General features: G+C 29.4%; 1 protein-coding gene across 1 annotated transcript; it reads left to right on the top strand.

The window, feature by feature from the left end:
* Positions 1–314: 314 nt before the first annotated feature.
* LOC136976633 (transient-receptor-potential-like protein) lies at positions 315–22,573 on the top strand. The gene is given in 14 exon segments (XM_067271973.1): positions 315–437; positions 9,674–9,841; positions 10,446–11,083; positions 13,142–13,381; positions 13,749–13,960; positions 14,303–14,436; positions 14,503–14,979; positions 14,982–14,997; positions 15,076–15,271; positions 16,722–16,925; positions 16,988–17,035; positions 17,568–17,627; positions 20,793–20,908; positions 21,554–22,573. Coding segments are annotated over 13 exon segments (2,664 nt in total). The 5' UTR covers positions 315–437; positions 9,674–9,834; the 3' UTR covers positions 21,870–22,573.
* The last annotated feature ends 200 nt before the right edge of the window (positions 22,574–22,773 follow it).

The raw sequence follows: 22,773 nt of genomic DNA on the forward strand, positions 1-22,773 counted from the left end.
ATATAAATAAAACGTTTTAATAAAATTAATAATTTATTCCGTTTTTCGTATAATTTACCGAAGAATCTTGTATATTAATAACGACACGTAATTATTACGCACTTTCGGAGTATAATTTATTGTACATCGGGTAAATTCCAGCAATGCTACTTGAAATAATATAAATAAAACGGCAACATTTTTCAAAAAATTTTTACGGAAATTGTATAATTTTTTTTATAACATAAATTTTGTCCGTAGGAAAAGTTCAATTTCCTACGGACAAAATTTAAAAAAAAATAAAATAAAGTAAAAAAAATCGAAACCCTTTCTAGAAATATCGCCTCCAGGTGGCACGACAGAAGTGGAGTGGAGATGCGAGTAACAGTAGAGAAGAGGAGGTAGCTAAAGCCTGCCATGGTCCACCCTTCCATTCTGTTTTGGTCTTTTCTATGGAGGTGAGTATGTTTTTAAACGTAAATTTAACACGCGGATTATCCTATTGTCTTTTTTAAATAAATATACAATAACTGCTTCGGACTTTAGCAACGTTTTTACCGTCGAACACGATCGTATCGACTCACGATATGAAATTCCAGTATAAAATTCCGACGGTGCGATGCCGACGTGAAAAATCATCGTATATATACGTTAAAATAGATTAAAAATCGAGCCAGGTGTCGAAAAGTTGCACGTGGAACTTTCACTTGGCATTGTTCCCATTCTGTGTTCCTTTACACCATCTCCGATTCGTAAGGATGAAGTTTATATTAAAACCAAAGGAGTAAATAAGTCGTAAATCATTTACCTATTCATTAATCAAAGTCTCGGATAATTACGACTTATTTTACGTAATTAAAATATGCCAATCTTTATGATTAATGACGTCATTTCTGCGATTATTGCTTGCTTTTTCCCGTGTTAATTTTTGTTTTTAAAGTGAATTTACACGATGATTAATGTTTAATATTGTAATTTCGATCAGTCGGTTGAGCCGGTATTAAGTCTGTCAATGTGAATCTCGCTCAGTAATTACGACAGTGATTTACAAAAGGTAAAGATGAGACCCGGAGGAAGAAGAAAAAAGCTTATTAAGTAAATCATTACGATCGAAGAAGATTGGAATGAAGATAAAATGTCGAGGAATACATAAAATGTTGACGAGGAAAATTATATTTCAAAGTCTAATGCTTTGTTAGCTAAATTAACCATGTTAAAGTAACGTAATAAAAACTGTGTGTAAAGAAATACGGTTTTATTTCTTCGTTAAAGTTAATCCACTGACTCGAATTTATTATTTTATTTTTTAAAAATTTCCTAAAAGTTTCTCTCTTTTGCTAAAAAAAAAAAAAATATCGTGCAATATTTCATCTTGAAACAAATTTTTCTTTTTATATTTTGTATCGCTCTGGCATTTTATCTTTCGGGTGTTTTTTTATCGAGGAGTGTGAAAATGCCATAAATCTCCGCAAATATTTAAATATTAAGATAGCTAAATATATAATTTTTATTTATTTAAAATCTCTCTCAATTATTATTCATTAAATTTTAAAATCTTATTCCCAATAATTCGATCTTTAACTTTAAAACTTCTCAGACTCTAATGATAGGAAGCAAATTAAAATTTCATTTTCCTGTAAATTAGACGTTAATTTCATTCTTCACTTGACTATTTCTCACCAGAATAATTTCGAAATAATTGAGGACGAACCGATATATTCTATCGAATTTAATGTATTCGATAAAGTTTTCTTATTGGTGATCTTCGAGATCAAAGGAAAACTTGTTCGAAAGAATGGACGAAATTTGAATTTAATCAAGTGCATAGATTTATATCAAACGTCATCCAACCGACGAATGACCCGGGTTTATTTAACGAAAAATCACGTTGGGAAAATAAAACTTTTGAAAATATTCAAATTTACTTTCATGTCGAATGGATAAATAGCAATTTTAAAGGAAGTTTGTGGAATTTTCTAGCGGAATAAAGATTCGAATGCATAACCTCCTCTCTATTTTGTTCTATACGTTTTAGGGCTATATATGTATTTCGACTGATTTATATCTATTCTGCCATATATATTTATATGGCAGAATAGATATAAATCAGTCTTCATCCTCCTATCGATCCTTTCAGACACGAGAATTTACTATTTGGTCGTTCTCGATACATTATATCCAAGTAAGGATAAAAGTGCTTTTGTTTGGTCGTAAACGAAAAATTCGGCTTTTGTGTTGGAGGAAAAATGTAATTCTTTTAATTGAAATTTCTTACGCATTACCAGAAGCAATTCTTTTTTATCCCCCCCCCGTCCTTTGTCTATATGAAAAGCACGTGTTGATTATTGATCCAAAAATATATCCGGTGGAATTATTTCGTCTACGAATTCATAAATAATACTTCGAATGTATTTTATTAAAGAATTAAATATATAATTTTTTAAAATTAATACATACAAAGCGAAATTAATTATGGAGTAGTGTTAAAAGTTTATTTTGATATATAGATGACAAGTTACTTATTATAATTAACGAAGAATATCCTTCCCTATATTAATTCTACCGATTGACGTCATACGTTTGGTTATTTAATTTGTTTTAATAAATCTAATTAAATAAATTTAATTAAAACGGCAATTAAAATTTAGTCAGTTTATTTAAAAATTTCTCTCTTTTTTTTTTTTTTTGCTTTTAATGTATACGAAGTTTTTTGCCTTGACGTCAGTTTTCTAAATTATAAATTTTATGTATTCTTTATCGTTTAGAAGATTGAAAAAACTATTTATAATCTAATGTCTTTTTTTAATATATATATATTTTGCCAAAGAAAACATTAAGAGAAATTTTTAATGGTTGTAGGTAGATCGCGATGTTGTGGCATGTGACATCTCTCGGGTTCAGATGGATCCGGATCGATAACCATGGCAACGTCATTTGGTAGGAGTTCAACCCGGAAGAGGCTGCGAGGGGCTCAAACCATTGCTTATTGCTAGGGTGGGAGACAAAGATGTCGGGAATAAAATTGTTCAAATTATCTCGATCGAGAGATAAGGTCTTCCATCATCCGTTTGTCGAGATTAGCTAAGGGAGACGAAGAGCTGTGGCATTTTCCTCTCGTCTATAAATAGCCAGAGTAACCACTTGTATGCTATCCCCATTTTTATCTTCTCCAGATCAATAAATCTTGGTCCCTATTTATATATCTTCCGAATAATATAAGAATCGTACCTCCTCCGTGAATAAACGATATCTGCCGTATTTTAAACACGCGGAAACGGTTATAAAGATGCCATTTAGAAATGCCAATAACGTTAAATCGTGCATTTGGTTTAATGGCACGCTTTAAAAAAGAAATTGGTTATGTCCATGTACGTTTTTAAAAAGCCTCCGATAAATGTATCTGACGTATCCGATGGAATTCGAAATATCTGTGTGTGTGTGTGTAGTGTGTGTTTTTATCTGGGCGCTCGTGAACGTGCTTCCTCCAGCGCGTGCACGTATAGAGGACAGTCGATGGCGCGAGATAATTACGAGTGCCGTATAAACACTCGTTTACCAAATATATAAATGTTTTCTTTTAGTTTGAAAATTAATGAATATAAACGAATTTCCAGGTAACTTAGCTTAATTAGCTTCTTTAATCTCTCTAATTTGTCAATGTTTTTTTCTCCTAAATCTATTCAAATTCTACTTTAACAATGCATACTTCTGTTTTCGAAGTGATTTGTATTCGTTAATCTCTTCAAATTTTAATAAACGTAATGATTTTAAATGTTTTACGAGTGTAAATGTAACGACAAGACCTAAGTTTACGTTAGAGAGAACTCAAAATACTTAGATTATTTTCGGAATATTTAATATATATATATATATACAATCAAACCCCGATGTAGCGTCACCATTTGCTTCCGAAACTGATACTAAACCGAGTTTGATGCGCTTTAAACGTTAAGAATTATACGTAGTAACGAGGTATAAGCGATGTTTGAAACTTGCGTTATCTGGTGATAATGTAAAACTATACGTTCAATAATTCGGTTCTCTATTTAATATTTTTACGGGTATCAATTGGCACTCTACGAGGGTGGCGTTATTCAGGAGACATTTATATACGCGTAGTCTGAGATAGAAACAGACCTACAATTGTAATTGTTAATACAAAACTTTCTAGTGTAAAAGGAGTGACTTGCTAGAAAGCAGCTAGAGTATTTTCGGAATGTTAGTGAAGAATGTAATTTCGTTTACCCCGCTGAACTAACATTGTTTCTTCTAGGTTTTGGTGTTTTTTTTCCCCCTATAGTAAAGTTTACTTGTTTATATACCCATTTAGTTATATTTATGGCCTTATATACGTTTAGTAAATATATATCTTCTCCCATTATTAATAGTCAGGTATCATTCCTGTTGTAATTTTATAATAATAGAATACTAACAAGACGGAGCGTAGATTTATGCTCTCCTTGTGAAATTAAATCCTGTGATTATAATAATTTTGCCTAATTTATAAACCTCTACGCAGAAATTAATATTTAGAATCCTTTTATTATTCTCTACTGGACGAGTTCCTATCCGAGTTATCACGTCTTAAAGTTTTCCTTTAAAAAAAAAAATTTTTTTTAGTTTTTCGTCGATTTTAATTCGGACGAAGAACGAAATTTAATTAATTTGATGTAAAATATTTTAGTTGCATCGATAATTTTCGAAGTTTTCTACTTGAAACGAATGGAAAGAAAGGAATTTTTAACGAGTAAAAATATTTTTTCGATTTACTTCTACGAGCTTTAAAGAAATAAATTATTCATAAGAGATGGAAGGATAATGCATATGAAAGTACTTGTAAATTATTGATTGACAGTAACTTGGACCTTACGACCGAAATATGCTTTGAGTTGTGAAAGAAGAAACAAAAAATGTTTAAGGCTTTAGGGAATTTGTTATTGTAGTTTTGAATTAAGTTATGGATGTACTGTACTGTACTTTCAAATTCTTTTTTTTTTTTTTTTAATCTCAGAAGTCACTTTATTCTGTTTTAGTATAAGATAATGATTAATGGATGGTTTAATTTAGAAAAAGTGGCTAATGTAACCCTTGGTGCCAAGATGGCGGCTCGTCTCTGATTCCAGCAAGGAAACAGTGGGACGTACGTTTTAACTAACCTAACCTATTCTAATAAATTACCATAATTATTAGCAACCAAATTATTAGAATAGGTTAGGTTAGAACGTGCGTCCCACTGTTTCCTTGCTGGAATCAGAGGCGAGCCGCCATATTGGCACCAAGGGTTACATTAACCGAAAAGGTTTATTAATCTAAACAATTAATTGCGTAAACTGAAAGAAACGCCAAAATTCCTTATAATAATTCTAAGAATCCGAACGTTTTTTAAAAATAATTTTGACGACACGAAACATCGAATTTTCGTGTTTCGTTGTGTAAAAGAAAATCTCTATTTTTGCTTTTTTTCGTATAACACTTTGTTTGTGAATTTCTAGTGTTTTAATGGCGCGTAGAGAACTGTTGTATTCGCTATTATTGCGGTTCTGTTGTGTTAATATTTGGAAAAAATCGTTATCTAGGGAACAATGTAAAGCTTTATGTCCGGAAAGAAGAGCTGTTTTATGGTGATAAGTGGAATGCATTGTATCTACATGTAAGCTTTTAAGTATAGCTCTTTATTTTCAACTTTTCAAAAGCTTTTTATCTTCAGTTTGAGAAGGAAATTTTGAGCCGACGAAAGATATTCTGTGAAGAGGGGTTTGAAGAAGTAACTCTCTTTAAAAGCGAATAAAATTGCTTCGATGCAAACTCGAAATGTGCAGAATTATCACATTCAGTTTTATTCCATTTTTTTTGCGAAGAAGTGCTGAATTTTTCCATTTTTTCCCTTTCATCTGACGCATTAGAATTGTTAATATTCGGCGAAAGTGGCTGAAAGGTTATCTGTTCTCCGAAGAAAAATAATTGTTGCTAGAAGAATTTTTAGTCCTAGCTGTCAAAATATATTTCTTTCTTCGGGAGTTTATTTTTGCAATTATAATAGTTTATGTAAAGAGTATTTATCTTCAGTTAAATTAGTTTCTTGTCAAGTTAACAAAATTTGTCCCCCTTTTTTTTAATGAAATTAGGCGCCTCCAAATCGAATTTAAAACGTAATTCGATAAGATAAATGCTACTAATTTCGTTTAAAAAATTTTTAAAGAAAAAGGTTCTGAATTACTCAGTAAACTCTGTTGAAGACTTTTTAATCCATAAGCCATTAATTAAATTCCCTTCTAAATCTTACAACAAAAATAACGTTAAATTTTGCCTCCGTTAATACCGTTTCGAAATGCGAAAATTAAAATTTTATTTACTCGTCGCTGGCTTAAATCCCGTTCTCTTAGTTTAAGCTCTTGTTGTATTGTCAATCTTTGTTACAAAATGATCGTTTTTTCATCTATCTTTTACATTATTAAACAATAATTTTTGTTAAATATTACATTGAAGAAGCACTAAAATGATTTTTTTAAAAATTTTTTATAGCCTCTCCCCTTTATAAAGAGAAGTTAAAAACTTCTTTATCACGTTGTAATCATCTTTCTATTGACACAGTTTCGCTGAGACTCTTTCCTCCCAAAGTGAAAGAGTGCAAACAATTATAAGATATAGTTGCCATAGCAACTATGGTGTATGATCTTACTCCATTCCCGATTAATAGACTTTACTCCAGTTTTTGACAACGAGTGTCAAAATATAAGTTCAACAAAGATTTATGTTTACGTTACTTTCATCGTTTATACTGATCAAGATACAGTAAACACGAGTGGGACGTGTTTTTAATTCTCAGAAAGCTTTTTTATTATTGTTTTGTCTATCGAAAGCTTTGTTTATTAAACCACGATAGATTTTAAAGTAATAATTTAAATGATTTATTGAGGTTTTGCTGCCGTCATTTTTCGAAACAGGCGGAGTTTGTCGACATTTTTAGCATCTAATCAACTTTCTATTTTGGGCGGAGTCGCAACTATTAAGAAAGCGCTTAATGAGATTTTTTAATAATTTTTCATTCGAGAATTTTTGGTAAATTTCTAACTTTAATCGAATTTTAAAGGACATTCTTACATTTTTAAGGGTTTAAGGTAATTCATCCGATAAAATTTTTAATTGCATTATGATGATAATTACGTCTCTTTTATTGTTAAGAAGACATTTATTAAAATGAAAGTGAAATAAATTATTCTTTCACTCTCATTTTTAATAAATATCATCATTGTATTAATCTCTAAAGCAATTAAAATCGCATCGCAATAAATAGTAAACCGTTCTTTTGAATTATTCGCGTATTAAACAGTAAATAAATTGTATGTATTCATTTGGGATAATCAATAAATAATGTACTTAAGCATCATTAATATATATTTGAAAACAGATAACCAACTTACATTAAACAACGTTAATCATCTAATGAAGATTCTTTGCAACACGCCACGTGTTAGTAACAAAGCCCGATTTACAGGCGCTCATTTAAGCTAATTAAAATACTTTTTTTTAATCGTAATGTTTCCCTAAAGATTAATTTATTTTTGTTTGTTTCTTAAAATGAAGAATCTTTATTATTAAATGAACCTCTCTTTTGAATTTCTGTGTGCCTAATAAAGAATTTCATTTATTCTTCGCATTATTAATTCTACTTTTTGTAAGTGCATTTGCATTTTACAAAAAAAATAAAAATTACTTTCCGAATATTTTTACATATGTATATATATATATATTTTTTTATCCGCTGACGAAATTTTTTATTTGGTTTTTTACTCGACTTTCTCCGTTTTGGATTTCTTAAAAGAAAATTCCGGTTGATACAATTGAAAATATCGATGATATCGATCATTCTTTTAATGTCTACTATTTAAATTTTTGTCCCGCACGTTATTAATTAATCATTAAACTATAAAATTCTTTGTACAAAATAATGGCGAATAACGAGTGAATAGAGCTTTCAGTCAAGTAGCAAATTTCATCTGTGTAATGTTTGAAAATTAGAAATTATAGATTTGTTGTCGTGGTTTATAATTGAATAATTCGAAATTCTATCAATTGTATATTATAAAGAATTAGAATAATAATAGCTGCAGGCTTTCGGCTTACTGGAGTAATCGAATTTAATAATACTTATCGTTGTGAGAGAAGGTCAAAAATGAATAGGAATAATACTCGGAGAGTAATATTTGCAGCACTTTCTCTCCTAAGGGAAAGATAGTAACTAAAAGAGTCAAACATGATAAATGAAAGTTTTAAGCATCGATTTAGGTGACATATCAATGTACAGTATTTTTATAAATGGAATTTTGATTTTCCTAACATCTGTCTTAACCCGTTTTCTTCTCTCTAATGGATAGGAGAATGAGTGTATATATATATATATTTTGTTTCCAGCTAGTCCTCTGACGTCACTAGAGTATTTCTGTTACTTTTTCCACCTGCTCTGGGAAACAATTGATCGATGGTTTGACATCTGATCTTGTCGATTGCATTTGTTCCGATCTTGTAACTGTCACATCCTAAGAAAAAAAAACAACGCGAATGAGATTTTATTCTAGAGAGAAAAAGAATTTAATCACCCCCCTTGAATCTAGCAATATAGAGAGGAAAAAATAAATAAATTCTAATTTTTCTACACCACCGTAAAACACTACCCTTTTATTTCCTCGGTTTATTAAAAGATTTTTGACTAAAAGTATTATTATTATTTTTTTTTTAATGTAAATTTTGACATGTTTTGAGAAGAACGGCGTCTGTGGTAAATTTTTACTTGTAATATTTATTTTTTAATGTTAAAAATATCAGCCGGTGTTATTACTCTTGCCTGCTTCTCCACCTTGATGTTGCTGAACCTGTCTGTTACTATGGTTACCTTATCCGAAACGACAATCTTGTTATTTGGAAAATTTACACTGGCCACCATCTTTGCGTTATTGATTCTGTTTTCTAATATCTATTTATAGAGCATTTACACCGTATATATCCATTAAAGGGGATTTGTTTCGATAAAGTGGATGATGGTTATCTTCCTACTAATTTAAAACACCGCAACTGCTTAATTAAATTAAGCTTAAAACACGTTTTTGCCTGGTAGAGGTCGAAAAAGTCGTCTTATTTTTAACTACATTAAATGAATTTTACGATAATGATAAACAATATATGGTTTCCTTCCGATCAATCCTATTATTATTGTTGTTGTTATCTAGTTGTAAAGCGCTTTATAATAATAACTGTGGTGTTTCTTTTCGGATAAGCGAAAATAAAAAAGCAATATTTTGTCTTTGTAATATCACTTTACGGCAAATGTTGAAGCGAAATGTCACAGAACGACTCTTTTCTTTCAGTATACGCTTTCCAGCAACAATGTTGACCTTTGCTATTATGGATTAGAGACTTGTGTTGATTCATTGCTGTAAAAATAATGAAAATTCAAGTTAAGATCAAATTATTTAGAAAAGATAGATATACTTATTAATGTTATTGCTATTATAATAGACTTTGAGGCTATAAAAAATAGTCTTTTTTAGTTTCTCTCTGTCAATATTTTTATAGTAAATAATAGGATATATTTAGGTATTTTTTTTAAAGGCAAACTACATTCTAGCAGTAAATACAATTATTTCTAAAATTTTATCTTCACAGTTTAATTAATTAATATAATTAAAAACTTTTTTAGATTGGATCAAACTATTTTCTAAATCCGTCCGATTTAAACTTCTGCCCAAAAAAACTGATCGATTATGATTATATGGAAAGAAGAGAGACGTTCGAGGGATTAGAGAAAGACATTTTCTTCCACAAATAGCTCTGTACAAGAACTTCAGTGAAAAATCAAACATGAAAGGTAAGATTAAATAAACTGGAAGCTGTTATCCGATTTTAACTTATAGAAGATTGATTTAATGTTTATTTTAACAGTTCATTTTATAGATGCATGATTATATTACATGGAATTTAACTGTTATTTTATTTATTTTCTACTTTGCCTATTTTTCAGAAAGCTCTTCTATCTATCTTCTAGAAAGCAAACTTTTCTAGTTTACCTACTTTCTAGAAAGCTTTCTTTACTTATCTTCCAGAAAGAAAACTTTTCTAGTTTAACCTATTAACTGTTTATGTAGCTTTTTGTTAATTATATCTGTAAGTTATGTTAATGAGTTTGAATATATTTCATTTATTACAATAGACTTATGCCAATGTTTTTAGAAAGTAAATTTATGTATCGATGTATTTTATTATTACTTGTAGTAATTTATGTTAATATCCATGTATAAATAAATTATATTATGTATACTTTTATATTCTGTAATAGTTTTGTTGACTTTTAGAATATAAAAGTATAACACGCCTAAAAGTTTACGAGTATCAAAAACTTGATAATTGAGGCATAGGTCTGTTCAGCTCTGACACCTTCAAATTAATTTAAAATACTATATTAAAATAAACAGGTCATCAGTACAGAATACCAATTCCTCTGGAACCCTTGAAAGATGGGCACAACATCGATCCTAAAGAGAAATTATTCTTGGAAGCAGCAGAAAGAGGTGACAAACCGACTATGATCAGATGTCTTCAGCCTCCCAATCCCGTTAATGTCAACTGTACCGATATTATTGGCAGAAGTGCCATACAAATAGCAGTTGATAACGAAAATGTAGAAATAGTAGAAATTCTATTGAAGGAGAACATTAAAATCGGAGATGCTCTTCTCTACGCTATCAGGGAAGGCGTTTACAAAATAGTAGAGATGTTGATCAATCATCACAGCATTACCTGCGACATGCTATCTAATGATTGGTCAAAATCGAAAACACCGGGTGAAGAAAGTTCGGATTATTCACCAGACATATCACCTGTCATCCTAGCAGCTCATTGTAACCAATTCGAGATCCTACAATTGTTGTTATCGCGTGGCGCCGTTATAGAAAAACCTCATCCACTCTCCTGCGCTTGTCAAAAATGTCACGAGGGAATGCATACCGACAGTTTGCGCCATTCACTCTTTAGGATCCATACCTATCGCGCCCTAGCAAGCCCTGCCTGGATGTCTTTGACTAGCGAAGATCCTATTCTTACAGCGTTTAAGGTAAGTAAAAAGTCGGGAAAATTGTCCGAAAATTAAAAATGTTATTAAACTAATAAATGCTGCTGGAATAACAATGAGAAAATACAATAGCATTAACACATACTTAAATTTAAGCTGCTTATTGTTAGCGTATTGATCCAGTTGGCACAAAAGATTATTTTTAAAGGTAGAAACGTCACTGATTTCTTTTATCTACACCTATTTTTAAACTATCTTAAAGGTGGCATTCATTATAAGGAAGGAAGTGACTTTGATAAAAGTGTTTTATATTTCGTTTAGAAAGTGAAACTTTTCACTTTTTTTCTTTCTTTAACAACAAAGGAAAACTTTCTTTGCAGCAACATAATTATTTTATTTAATACTTTGTTAAATAAAATAACTGTAAATAATACCGATAACATAGCAGCTTTTATGGAGTATACATTACACATTAAAACGTGTCAGAATAAAATATACATTTAAAATTACGAATTACCATAAGTTTACCATGAAATTAACATATTAATAGCACAGTTTTTTTTAATAATTCGAATTTCTAAAAAGAGTTATATAAGAAATATTAATTATGGCCATTTCTTAATGTTTTTCTATTTGTATAATAATAAATTATTTTAAAAAAACAATCGAATTACACAACTTTCAATCAACCGAAAAAATATTGAAGGAATTTATTATATCCAGCTAAGTTGTATACACTGATAACGTGTGTTGACTAGTGTTATAACACAATTAATTCTCACGCCTGAGTTTTCTCTTTGTGGAATCTTGAGCAATGGAGAGCGTGTAAAAAAGACTTCATTGCTGTTTTTATTTTCTAAGTAATTAAAATTCTTGTACGTCAGATAAGTGGTATCACCGCTATGGACTTAGAATCGATGGACGTTGATATTCAATTTACTCCTTCACCTTCTACATTCGATAACATTGTTAGCATCGATAATACTGTATTGAAGATCTGTCAAAGATTTTTTTATATATGACCTTTTCCTAAATGTTATACCTATTTATACACGAAAGCGTATTTAGAATTTTATTTAGTTCAAGAAACTTCTTTATCTGTAAAAAGTTTTTATAACAAAACGTCAAATTCTATGCAGAAACAGATAATTTATTCTTTTCAAAGGAAATGTTTCTATTGAATCGCTATATCTAGAAAAATATGAAAGAAATGTTTTCGATATTGAATATATTTACATATTTTGTGTAAAGTCGAACGTCTTCTATAATAAGGTTTGAGTTCATATTTTATGAGTATGTGCCACAAGTTTCTATTGGAGAAACAGAACAATAGCAATATACCGTATGTTTATTGCAGTCTATAAAAATAAAAGCCACATTAAACGATTCTTTGCCATTAAATCGATGGCGTATACACGTGTTAATTCCCTAATTATCTGCGATTATAAATTAGTTACAGCGTATATTTCGTAGTAATCCAAATTTGGCAATAAGTCTTGTATTTATTTTCCCAAATAAATAAATACAAGATTTTGAATCAAATGTTTCTTTTAACAATTGAAAAATTAAATTACAGTGACGTAGTACGTGTTAAGTTTTGGAAAATAAAAATGGCGGCGTGTATTATTTTTACATAAATGTCACGTATGCATTATTATTTAAATTAAACAAATCTAATCTGCTATTTAAATACGATGATTTAAATGCGGTAGGTTAAAGAAATGAATAAATTGCAAATTTAGCAGAAGTAAAAATTCTTACAAGATGGCGCCACCCACGATGATTATAAAATTGAATAAATAAAATTATTTATGTAGACGTCGTTTTATTATTATTTTTTTTATATATAAAATCGCTAATAATTTGTCTTCGCGACAAATGTTAACTAAGAAAAAATATTAAACGACGGTAAATATTTAATAATCTCGTATTAAATTTATCAATTAATTAACAAAATTTAAAAAAAAATAAGCGAAGTTTCGGGTCTCGGTTGTGTGGCGCCATCTGTTGATTATATATTAAAATATTTGGAAAAACTTATTGAAATGTATATATATATATATATATATATTTTTTTTTTTTTAATTAAATTTCATTTAGCTTTCTTGGGAATTGGAGCAGTTAGCACACAAAGAGAACGAATTCAAGGATATTTATCTGGAATTAAGTAACCAGTGCAAAAAGTATTCTTGCGATCTTCTCGATTTGTGTAGAAGTACTGAAGAAGTGATTACTTTATTGAATAAAAGTTCGGATTCCGATTCGGAAAGTGACGACGAAGGAAATGAAAAGTTGACTTTGTCTCGCTTAAAGTTGGCGCTCAAATACGAACAAAAACAAGTACGGAATTTTTTATTATCATCATCCATTTTTACGCATTAAATCGCGTGACAGCCGCGATTTATTTATCCCGAAATGATTCGTGTTCGGTAAGGAAAAAAAAAAAAAAACATTTATGCGCTAACAATTGCGGCAAAGCCTGTTGAATAAATTAAATACATCATATATAAATGTATAATAATGTGTAAAGTACACTTAAACCACGAGATTGTGTATTTTAATTGCATGTAAACCGCAAATAAATCCCGTCGAGTGAGTATAAATCATGGAAAAAATACCAACTAAACACGCATCGGGACGGCGACAGCTAATAAAATATCAATGATGGAGCTGTTGATCATGAATTATTTATTTATTTGTTTTTCAGTTTGTAGCTCATCCAAATTGCCAACAGCTATTGACTTCCATTTGGTATAAAGGACTTCCAGTATGGAGAAGACGAAATGGTGCCATGAAGATGTTTCTCTGCTTCGTCCTCATCGCTTGTGTTCCTTTGATAGCTTTTTATTATCTGTTTTTCCCGCGCTCAAGACTAGGTAGATTGGTTCGGTCGCCATTTATGAAGTTTATATATCACAGGTGAATATTTAGAAGAGTGAAATTAATTAAACTAATAGATTTGCACAGTAATTTCGATGGAAAGTGTTAATCGAATATTTTCGAAAATTGAGATTACATTAAATTAGTAATTAACGTGTGTTAAACTGCTCGAGATGTTAGTTTAATTAATATCTGCTGGGGTATTTAAATTGAGTTGGAATTGGCCATGCATGAATTTTCAATGTTAATTAAGTCTTACTTTACGATACGTATCGATGCTAAAATGATATTTATTGTTTTAATTAATGAAAGTTTTACACGTTTTTAAGATTTGTGTACGGTCGACAAATATATAATAAGCTTTCACGTAAATTTTTTTAGTGCCTCCTTTGGATTTTTTTTATTATTGCTGGTGCTGGCATCGACTAGAACCGAAGGTAGTGAAAGAACGAGACAAAATATTCGCGGTCCATTCCCGTCCTTAGTCGAATGGCTCATCTTCTTTTGGGTTACAGGTAAGCCATACGTTTTTCTAATAATTGTAAAAAGGTAATACAATGTAAGCTATATATTTTTTACAGGCATGGTTTGGGCGGAATGTAAACAACTTTGGGAAGAAGGTTTGAAGGCTTACGTTCGACAGTGGTGGAACTGGTTAGATTTTATAATGCTCTCCTTATACTTAGCCACGTTTTCTTTGAAAGCCGTAGCATTTTTCCAGATTCATAGCGAAAAATATGGTCCTCGCGTTTTAGAGAGACCCAGGTGGCCAAATAACGATCCTACATTGATAGCGGAAGGAGTTTTTGCCGTTGCCAATGTCTTCAGTTTTGCGCGTATTATTTATTTATTCCAAACAAATCCTCACCTTGGTCCTCTCCAAATATCACTCGGTTGCATGATCATCGATATTGCAAAATTTCTCTTCATATTTTTTCTCATTCTCACTTCATTTGCGTGTGGATTAAATCAGTTGTATTGGTATTACGATGCCAGTATGGAAATTTGCCAAACAAAACTTATCAACGGTGAAAACGTCACCTATAATTGCCAAAATAGCCCGATGCCTTTATGACGTAAGTAAAGACATTATTGTGAGATTGCTTTTTAAATTAAGTCATTCAAATTTTAAAAAATTCAATCGTATCTTTCAGCATCGATTCCAGTTATACAGCTCTTTTGTGGTCTCTGTTTGGAGTTATTCCTATTAAAGAATTGAGTGCTCGTCGTGATCAAGCATTCATCAAGTGGGTGGGCCATGCTCTTCTCGGTGCTTATATGATAATGGCAATGACCGTGATGATAAACATGCTTATTGCCATGATGAGTAGATCTTTTCAAGATATAGAGGTATTTATATTATTCAAAAATGCAGTTTATCATCTTATATGTATAGAATAGCAAATACAAATATATAATTAATATTAAATATTGATAAATTTCTACTAGAAATAAAATTTTAATGGTAATTTAAAAAATATACAATATGGTAACATAAATAGATAACAGATGGCGCCACCTAGTTACATTGAATATTAGAACATTCATACATTGTTTGTAATGTGTTAAATTTTCCTCAAGAATTCTTTTATTTAAGATAATTAATTACTTTACTCAACCGAATAAAGAATATTTATTGTTTACTTTTAAAAAGCTTCATCTACTATTTCTATAATGATTTGTATTACATAACAATAGATATTTCTTAATTAAAAAAAAAAGAAACTTGTATTTATAGTTTTAAAAGAAAAATGACGTCGTCAGAAAGTCTGTTTAAAGTAATAAAACACGTAAAAGAAGTCGTTGGTTAAATAATATATATATTAAATAATAAATTGTAAAAGAGCTACTAGACACAACACAAAAAAAATTTATAACATTCTCCTCCGGTTTGGAATGAAAAACTTTTATCTGTAGCTAGTTTATAACATGGCATATAATAATAATACTTTGTCATATTGTTACAAAAAACCAATAGTGCAATAGCTTTTAAGATCTAAATTTATTATAAACTTGTATAATATGAAGGCCAAATAATAAATTTAAATTATATATACAGTATATATATATATATATATAGTTTATAGTTTAACAATTTATATTATCTTACAATAAATAAATTATTTATTAAACCCGACAAGCTTTAAGACTATTCTCTATTTCTTTGAAAAATACTCTAATAATAATAATAATAATATTGTAGATAAATTAAATATTTACTTAAATTTATATGTATTTAAAATAAATAAATAATTTAAGCCATTATGCTCTTTACATATTAATTTATTGAACAGTTTAATAGAAATAATTTTATATTTCAGGATATTGTTAGAATTTACGGATGAAATATTACCAGTGACCTTTCCTAAAGGCATTACGATAATTTCGTTTTGTTAACTGAAAAATGACAGTTGTGTCAATATCGTTTATAAGCTAATCAATATTATATAATAAGATAATCGGATTTCCGAACAACGCAGTTATTGTTTTTTCGCTTATTGCAATTTGTTTTATTTCGTTAATTAAATTATTATCGATCTATCAATTTATATATATATATAATACATATTGCTGTAGATTAGTCGTTACATTAGTGATATTTTTATGCCTAGGCAAACGAGACCTGTAATTTTACAAGGCCCGAAATTAACTAAAATCGGTACTACTATACATTACCCATACAGAAAAGGGTATATGGTATTTCTAGGCCATCTTTTATTGATATAAAACAATTAATATTTGGAAATTGATTCTTATTTTCATCAAATATAAGACAATTATCGTGTTTTTTTTTATGTAGGACCATGCCGATCGCGAATGGAAATTTGCACGTTCCAAATTGTGGATGGGTTATTTTGATGAAGGATCCACACTTCCTCCTCCTCTAAATCTCATCATTAGCCCAAAATCTATATATTATTTACTTCGAGGTGTTCAACAGTTCGGGGCTAGACTCTTCGATCATTTTTGTCAGTCTTCTCCCTACGATAGTCATTCTGTCAAGGTATGTTTCAATCTATTCTTATTATCCTACAACATCCGACATAAATCAATTTTCTCTTTCAGCCTGAAAACAAATATGTCAACTACGTAGGAAATATATCTGATGTCAAAGTAAGTTCTAATAATAAGAGAAAGAACTAAGTGCATTTTGTGTAATTATTTCTATCCTCTTTCCTATTAAATCGATTTTGACATTAACTCGACATCCTATTGATTATCATTTATTATATCTTACCGAACGCTATATAGTAATTTATAGCCTTTATATGTAAAAAAAATATTTATATTTATTTAGATTTTTCAGCCCTGTATTGGTCAATCATTTATACACTTTTTAATATTGATGTATATTTTTAATGTAATTACATATATTAAAATCGATTGTTAAAACATATACATACACAATTGTAATAATTATAATTATCTTTTCTACATCATTAAATTGTAATTATCAAGAATTAAGTTTTATCAAAGAAGCAATTTGAATAATAATTTTGAAAACATTAAAATAATAATATTTTAATTACAACGTGAAGTGTCGCCATCTGTTGAACGGACGCGCAAACTTTTTTATTTTTATTTATTTATATAGGTTATAATTTATTGAATATATTAATTTTCTGTTTTGAATTTTTACATATAGAATAAGCAAAATGAAAAACACGATAAGAGAAAAAAGAGCGCAATCGGTAGTAATTATCAGGTGAGATTAAGATTACTTATTAAAAATTCGAAAAGTGATTAAATTTATTCGTTCTCAACACTAAAAATTAGCTTGGTTTATTATTACTTTTCTTTATTATTCAGATTATTTTTCTAATATTTATCCATTGCAATTAATTATTATTTTTATACGTATTTGTTAAACCGGTTTAACCGCGTAATGACGTCAAAGAAGGGAAAAAAAATAGATAAGAAATACAAGTTTTCCAGTAATGAGCGTGCTGCATTTTTAGTTCGATAGTATCGATTTAATAATAAACGCAACTTGTTACCAGTTCCGCATATTTTATAAATTCGGAACTCCGTATTATATAATTTAATAAAATATTTCAAGCATCTTGATTATTTTAAGCCAAGTACATTATATTTTAGATGACGCAGTCAATCCTTAGTACTATTATATTATACATTTACGCAATATGCCTCACCTGTCCTTATATAAATCATTTGACATGCCAACGCAATATTGTATTCTGTACCTATACTGTACGCGTTTCCGTTAGTTACATACCTTTTTTTTTAAAACCGAGTTCAGCCTTTAATATAATATAATTTGTATGCCCGCTGTACAAATAATGCTACATTGATAAGATAGACGTATTTAAGGGATGAAAATAATTGATAGTTTTCTTGAGATGTTCTTACATTCATTTTAATTGGAGAAGTGAGATTTGAAGTGTTCGAAATGGCTTAAACCAGTGGTTAAAATTAAATATAAACAATTTTTTTTTTTATGAATTAAATTTGATAGAAATGTATAAATTGTATAAAAATACTTTTAAACAATTTATTTTTAACAGGTTATAAAACACTAGAAAGTTCAAAAAGTAACGACCACAAAATAAATATTTGTTCATGAAAGTGTATAGTTTTCAAAGCAGATTTCTTGTTTATATAAGATGAAATTGGATATATTTTTATTATTTTTTTTCCTCCGAGTTAAACTTGTATTTACTTCTTCTAATTTATACATTTTTTTGTCATGGTTAATTGAATGAAAACATGATGTAACGCATGAGAATGCACTTATTTTATAGTACGCATTACATGTACAGTACCTATCTTACTTATTTCCCACGTCTTATCTAACAGATTTGTTTGTTTTCATTCTCATGTAACGTTATATAATGTTATAACGACGTCCCTCGAGTTAAGTCTTCTCCATTATAACGATTTCGTTACGTAACTTCAACATAAAATATATTCGTAAAATGCATCATTAAAGAGATTTTTATATAATTATAATTAAACGTTTGAGTTTTAAGGAGTTTTAAATAGAACAACTCTTTATTATTTTAGTTTTATGCTTTTTACCTTATCGATTTTCTGCGATAACTCGCTAGGTTTCGTAGAAACTGAATGCACTTTATATGGAAGGAAAGAATACGTATGTATTAAGTTATCTCATGGTAGAAAATACGAAATTTCGTTATATATTCTGTAACTAGAAAATAGGTTTGAAGGTCACTTTTACGAAGTTACTACAGAATTTTGATAAGGTACAGATTTATAATTGTGAAACGAATATTCGGCCACTTGCCAGAACATTGTTTGGATTGTCTAATTCACTTCAAAAACATTATATATAAGATATATATGTGTATATATATATATATATATATAAGGGTATTCGAAACGATATTTACTCTAACAGCCTCTAATAGAAAGTATTATACTTGTTTAATAGCCTAGGAATCTGGTGATGTAATGTTCGAAAGATTCGTAATGACATTAAGTACCATTAACGTTAGTAGCGAAACAATTGCAGTTACAAGAATGTGGTTGTCAAGCCGTTTATTTAATAATTTGACATCGAAAAAAGGACGACAACGACTATAATGATAATGGAGCGCCGTTAATTAATACAGTTTTTCCAGTTGTTTGATTCACGTTTATTCATTAAGTCTAATTCAAATGTCATATAATTAACAATGCGAGAAATTACATTTAAATGCGCAAAAATTGCTTTATAACAAATTATTTATTATTATTATTTTTTTTTTAAATTAGATATTTTATCGCCTACTTTTAGCTTATATAATTAGTTTATCTAAACCGATAAAGGTTGATTTGATAGACTTTATCCAAATATAGATATGATTATTGGTTTTCGATTATTTTATAATAGTGTACAGAATGTACTGTAGTACATAATAACAGTAATGTATTCTGAATTTTTATTTTTATTATTTTCTGCTTGTCGACTGTTCGTTTAGACTGTCTTTCTTATCGACTGATACGAGCAATAATTCTCCATTCTGTATGACAGATGCTAGTTTTTTAGATCATCATCTGTCAAAACCAAATGCTACAATATCCGTCAGGAGGGAACGTTTTATTTTTCTGTTGAGATTATTGCATAAACGTTTATGACAATGATATTAAATATCTCGTAGATAATCGTCATCTGAATTTTTCATTACTTTACAACGGAATTTTACAGTCGGTTTATAAAAGTTTTGATAAGAGACGTAAATATGACTCGACCCTTGAATTAGGATTAGAACTTTGAACGTTAGATTCAAGCGTATCTCTTCAGAAATTTATCTCTTAGATATTTTATAGACTTTTTTAAATAAGTTATATAATATTCGTGTAAAGTTTTCCTCTTAAAACACTTAATTAAATTATAATTAATGTAATTTAGATGCATATTTCTTAACCATTCATCAGTAATCTGATAACGTTTAATAGCACGTACAGAAGCACAATACTATTTTAAAATAAAACTTGCAGTTATTAAATTATGCGACAAGAATTTTAAATATTCTTTAAGCGATCGTTACAGATAGTTTCTGTTTATAAAAATAATACATGATATTCGATTGACAGATTAAAATAACATTCGCTAGTACAGTACATTGTTCTCATTTTAAAGTTTTTTTTTTTTTTCTTTCTACTAAGAACTTATATAACCAGTGGCATTTCTGCATAAAAACTTAATAATAATAATTTTATTAAATTAATAATTATTAAGAGCTTAATTAATATTTTAAAAAATTCGAAAATATTTAATAATAATAATTGTACCGTTTAAGGCATTTAAATAATATATTGGTAGGCGGTACAGACATAACTTTTTATCAGAATTTATTGACGATTAAACTTCCATTGTAAATGTACATTTATTATGGTCATATTTCAGGAGATAATGAAGAGATTGGTGAATCGATATATTCATCACACCAAGAAACAACTTAGACAGGACGGAGTGAACGAAGATGACCTTTTAGAAATAAAGCAGGACATATCCAGTCTCAGGTAGATGATATATTATCTGTAATAAGTAGGAAAAGAGAGGAGGAGATCATAGTCCATTGAAGCTAATGCACTTTTCGATCTGATTGCATCTTGAAATAAAACGAACGTTTCGTTGAAATACAAATTCGGAGTAATGACGATATAATTTTATAGCGAAATATAAAGCCCACTTAGCGATTTCGATCATTAAAATGAGAACATGAATACGATCTCTTTATCTTTCATTAAAGTGAATCGTATTCATGGATAATTGAGACGTTTCTTTCTGAAGGAAAATCGTTTAGTTTGAATTTCAGGCAATTAAGAGAAAGCGATTTCTCCGGTATCATTTTTATATTATTATTAACGAAGTTCAATACCCTGGATAGTTTAAAAAATAAACAAAAAAAAAAGCTTATAAGCATGTCTTCGTTTTAATTTATACTACTATAAATATTTTAGTAACTAATCGGCCTGGTAAAGAATAACGAAGCAAGGAAAATTTCGATAAAGTTATGAATAATATTAAGAGAATATTTAATTATAAAAATGATTATCATTATCATTCTCGAAGCGATTTAAATTTTAAATTTACTTCCTCATATTGGGTGGAGCCTAAATGTTCCGTTTATGTTTTTTTCTCTCTCCTTTTTTTTCCGTTTGTAGGTACGAGTTGCGAGAAGATAGAAAGAAGGAGACCCTTAGAAATACGGGACAACTTAACAATATCAAATCGGACATCTTGAGATCGTTTAGAGCATCTCATCTCAATCCTCCCGGATACCAAGACGTAGTCGAAACGAATCACTTATCAATTAACGAAATAGAAGTGATTAAAAGAGAAGTTGTAAATGCGGTACGTGAAGAATTACGCGAAGCGATTAGAGAAATACAACAGACTGTTCGAGGTCATCCACCTGTACAACCTCATACTTCAATGAACCCTGATCTCTATCACACACATCTTTACACCCAGTTGTGATGAATTTTACCACAGCACTCTCAGGGAAGTGTCACCTAGCGTGGGAGTGCAAAGGGCACCAAACATTCCGACTTGTAGCTTGCATCTGGTTCACATACCTAAGTTCGGATGTCCGACTATCCTTTCTTTTTTTTATTTTTATTTTCTGGTGCCTGAACAGTTCAAGTTTTATGCTATTGCCTTAACCTATCACGTCTAACACAGAGATGATAAATTTGCAACTTTTCCTAATTTATTTATATGTTTTGGTACAAAAATAATAAGTACAATCACTGACTGTTTTAAAAATCGACGAGTACAATTGATCTCTAAGAGATTGGTACTCGTTGACACCCGAGCTTCATTTTCATCGTTCGAGAATTAAGCTCAGTATTAAAACTTTTAAATAATGAATATCCCAAGTGAATAAAAAAAGAAATATTTTGAAATAATTTACTAATCAAAACGAACTGAACGATCTTTATAAAAATATTTGGCATAGTAACAACACAAATATCGATATACATAAATAAGTTTCGATTTATTCATCCTTAAATAATTTTCGAGATAATCATGATAATGCATTGTATAACTAAATATATCAGCATTGTTCGTATAGAGATATGTCATTTACGATAGAATGAATTGTGGTGCAATATTTAGGATAATTTTATATAGGCCTATAGAAGCATTTACGTGAATATTAGTAAAAAATCTTGAATATACGTTACGTTTACTGTCTATTATTTTACAATAATACAAACATACGTTTTATCTAGCGGATAAATACAGTAATACACTGTATAAACCGTTAAGAAGCTATGAAATAAATCCTTTCCACTGTCAAGTTTGTAAACACTAAAAAAGAAAAATAATAATATTAAGTGTCACACAAAGAATAAACGACGTTATACGCCTTTATCGC

Source organism: Centruroides vittatus, unplaced genomic scaffold (genome assembly GCF_030686945.1).
Source record: "Centruroides vittatus isolate TY-2023 unplaced genomic scaffold, ASM3068694v2 contig_417, whole genome shotgun sequence".
NCBI lineage: Eukaryota > Metazoa > Arthropoda > Arachnida > Scorpiones > Buthidae > Centruroides > Centruroides vittatus.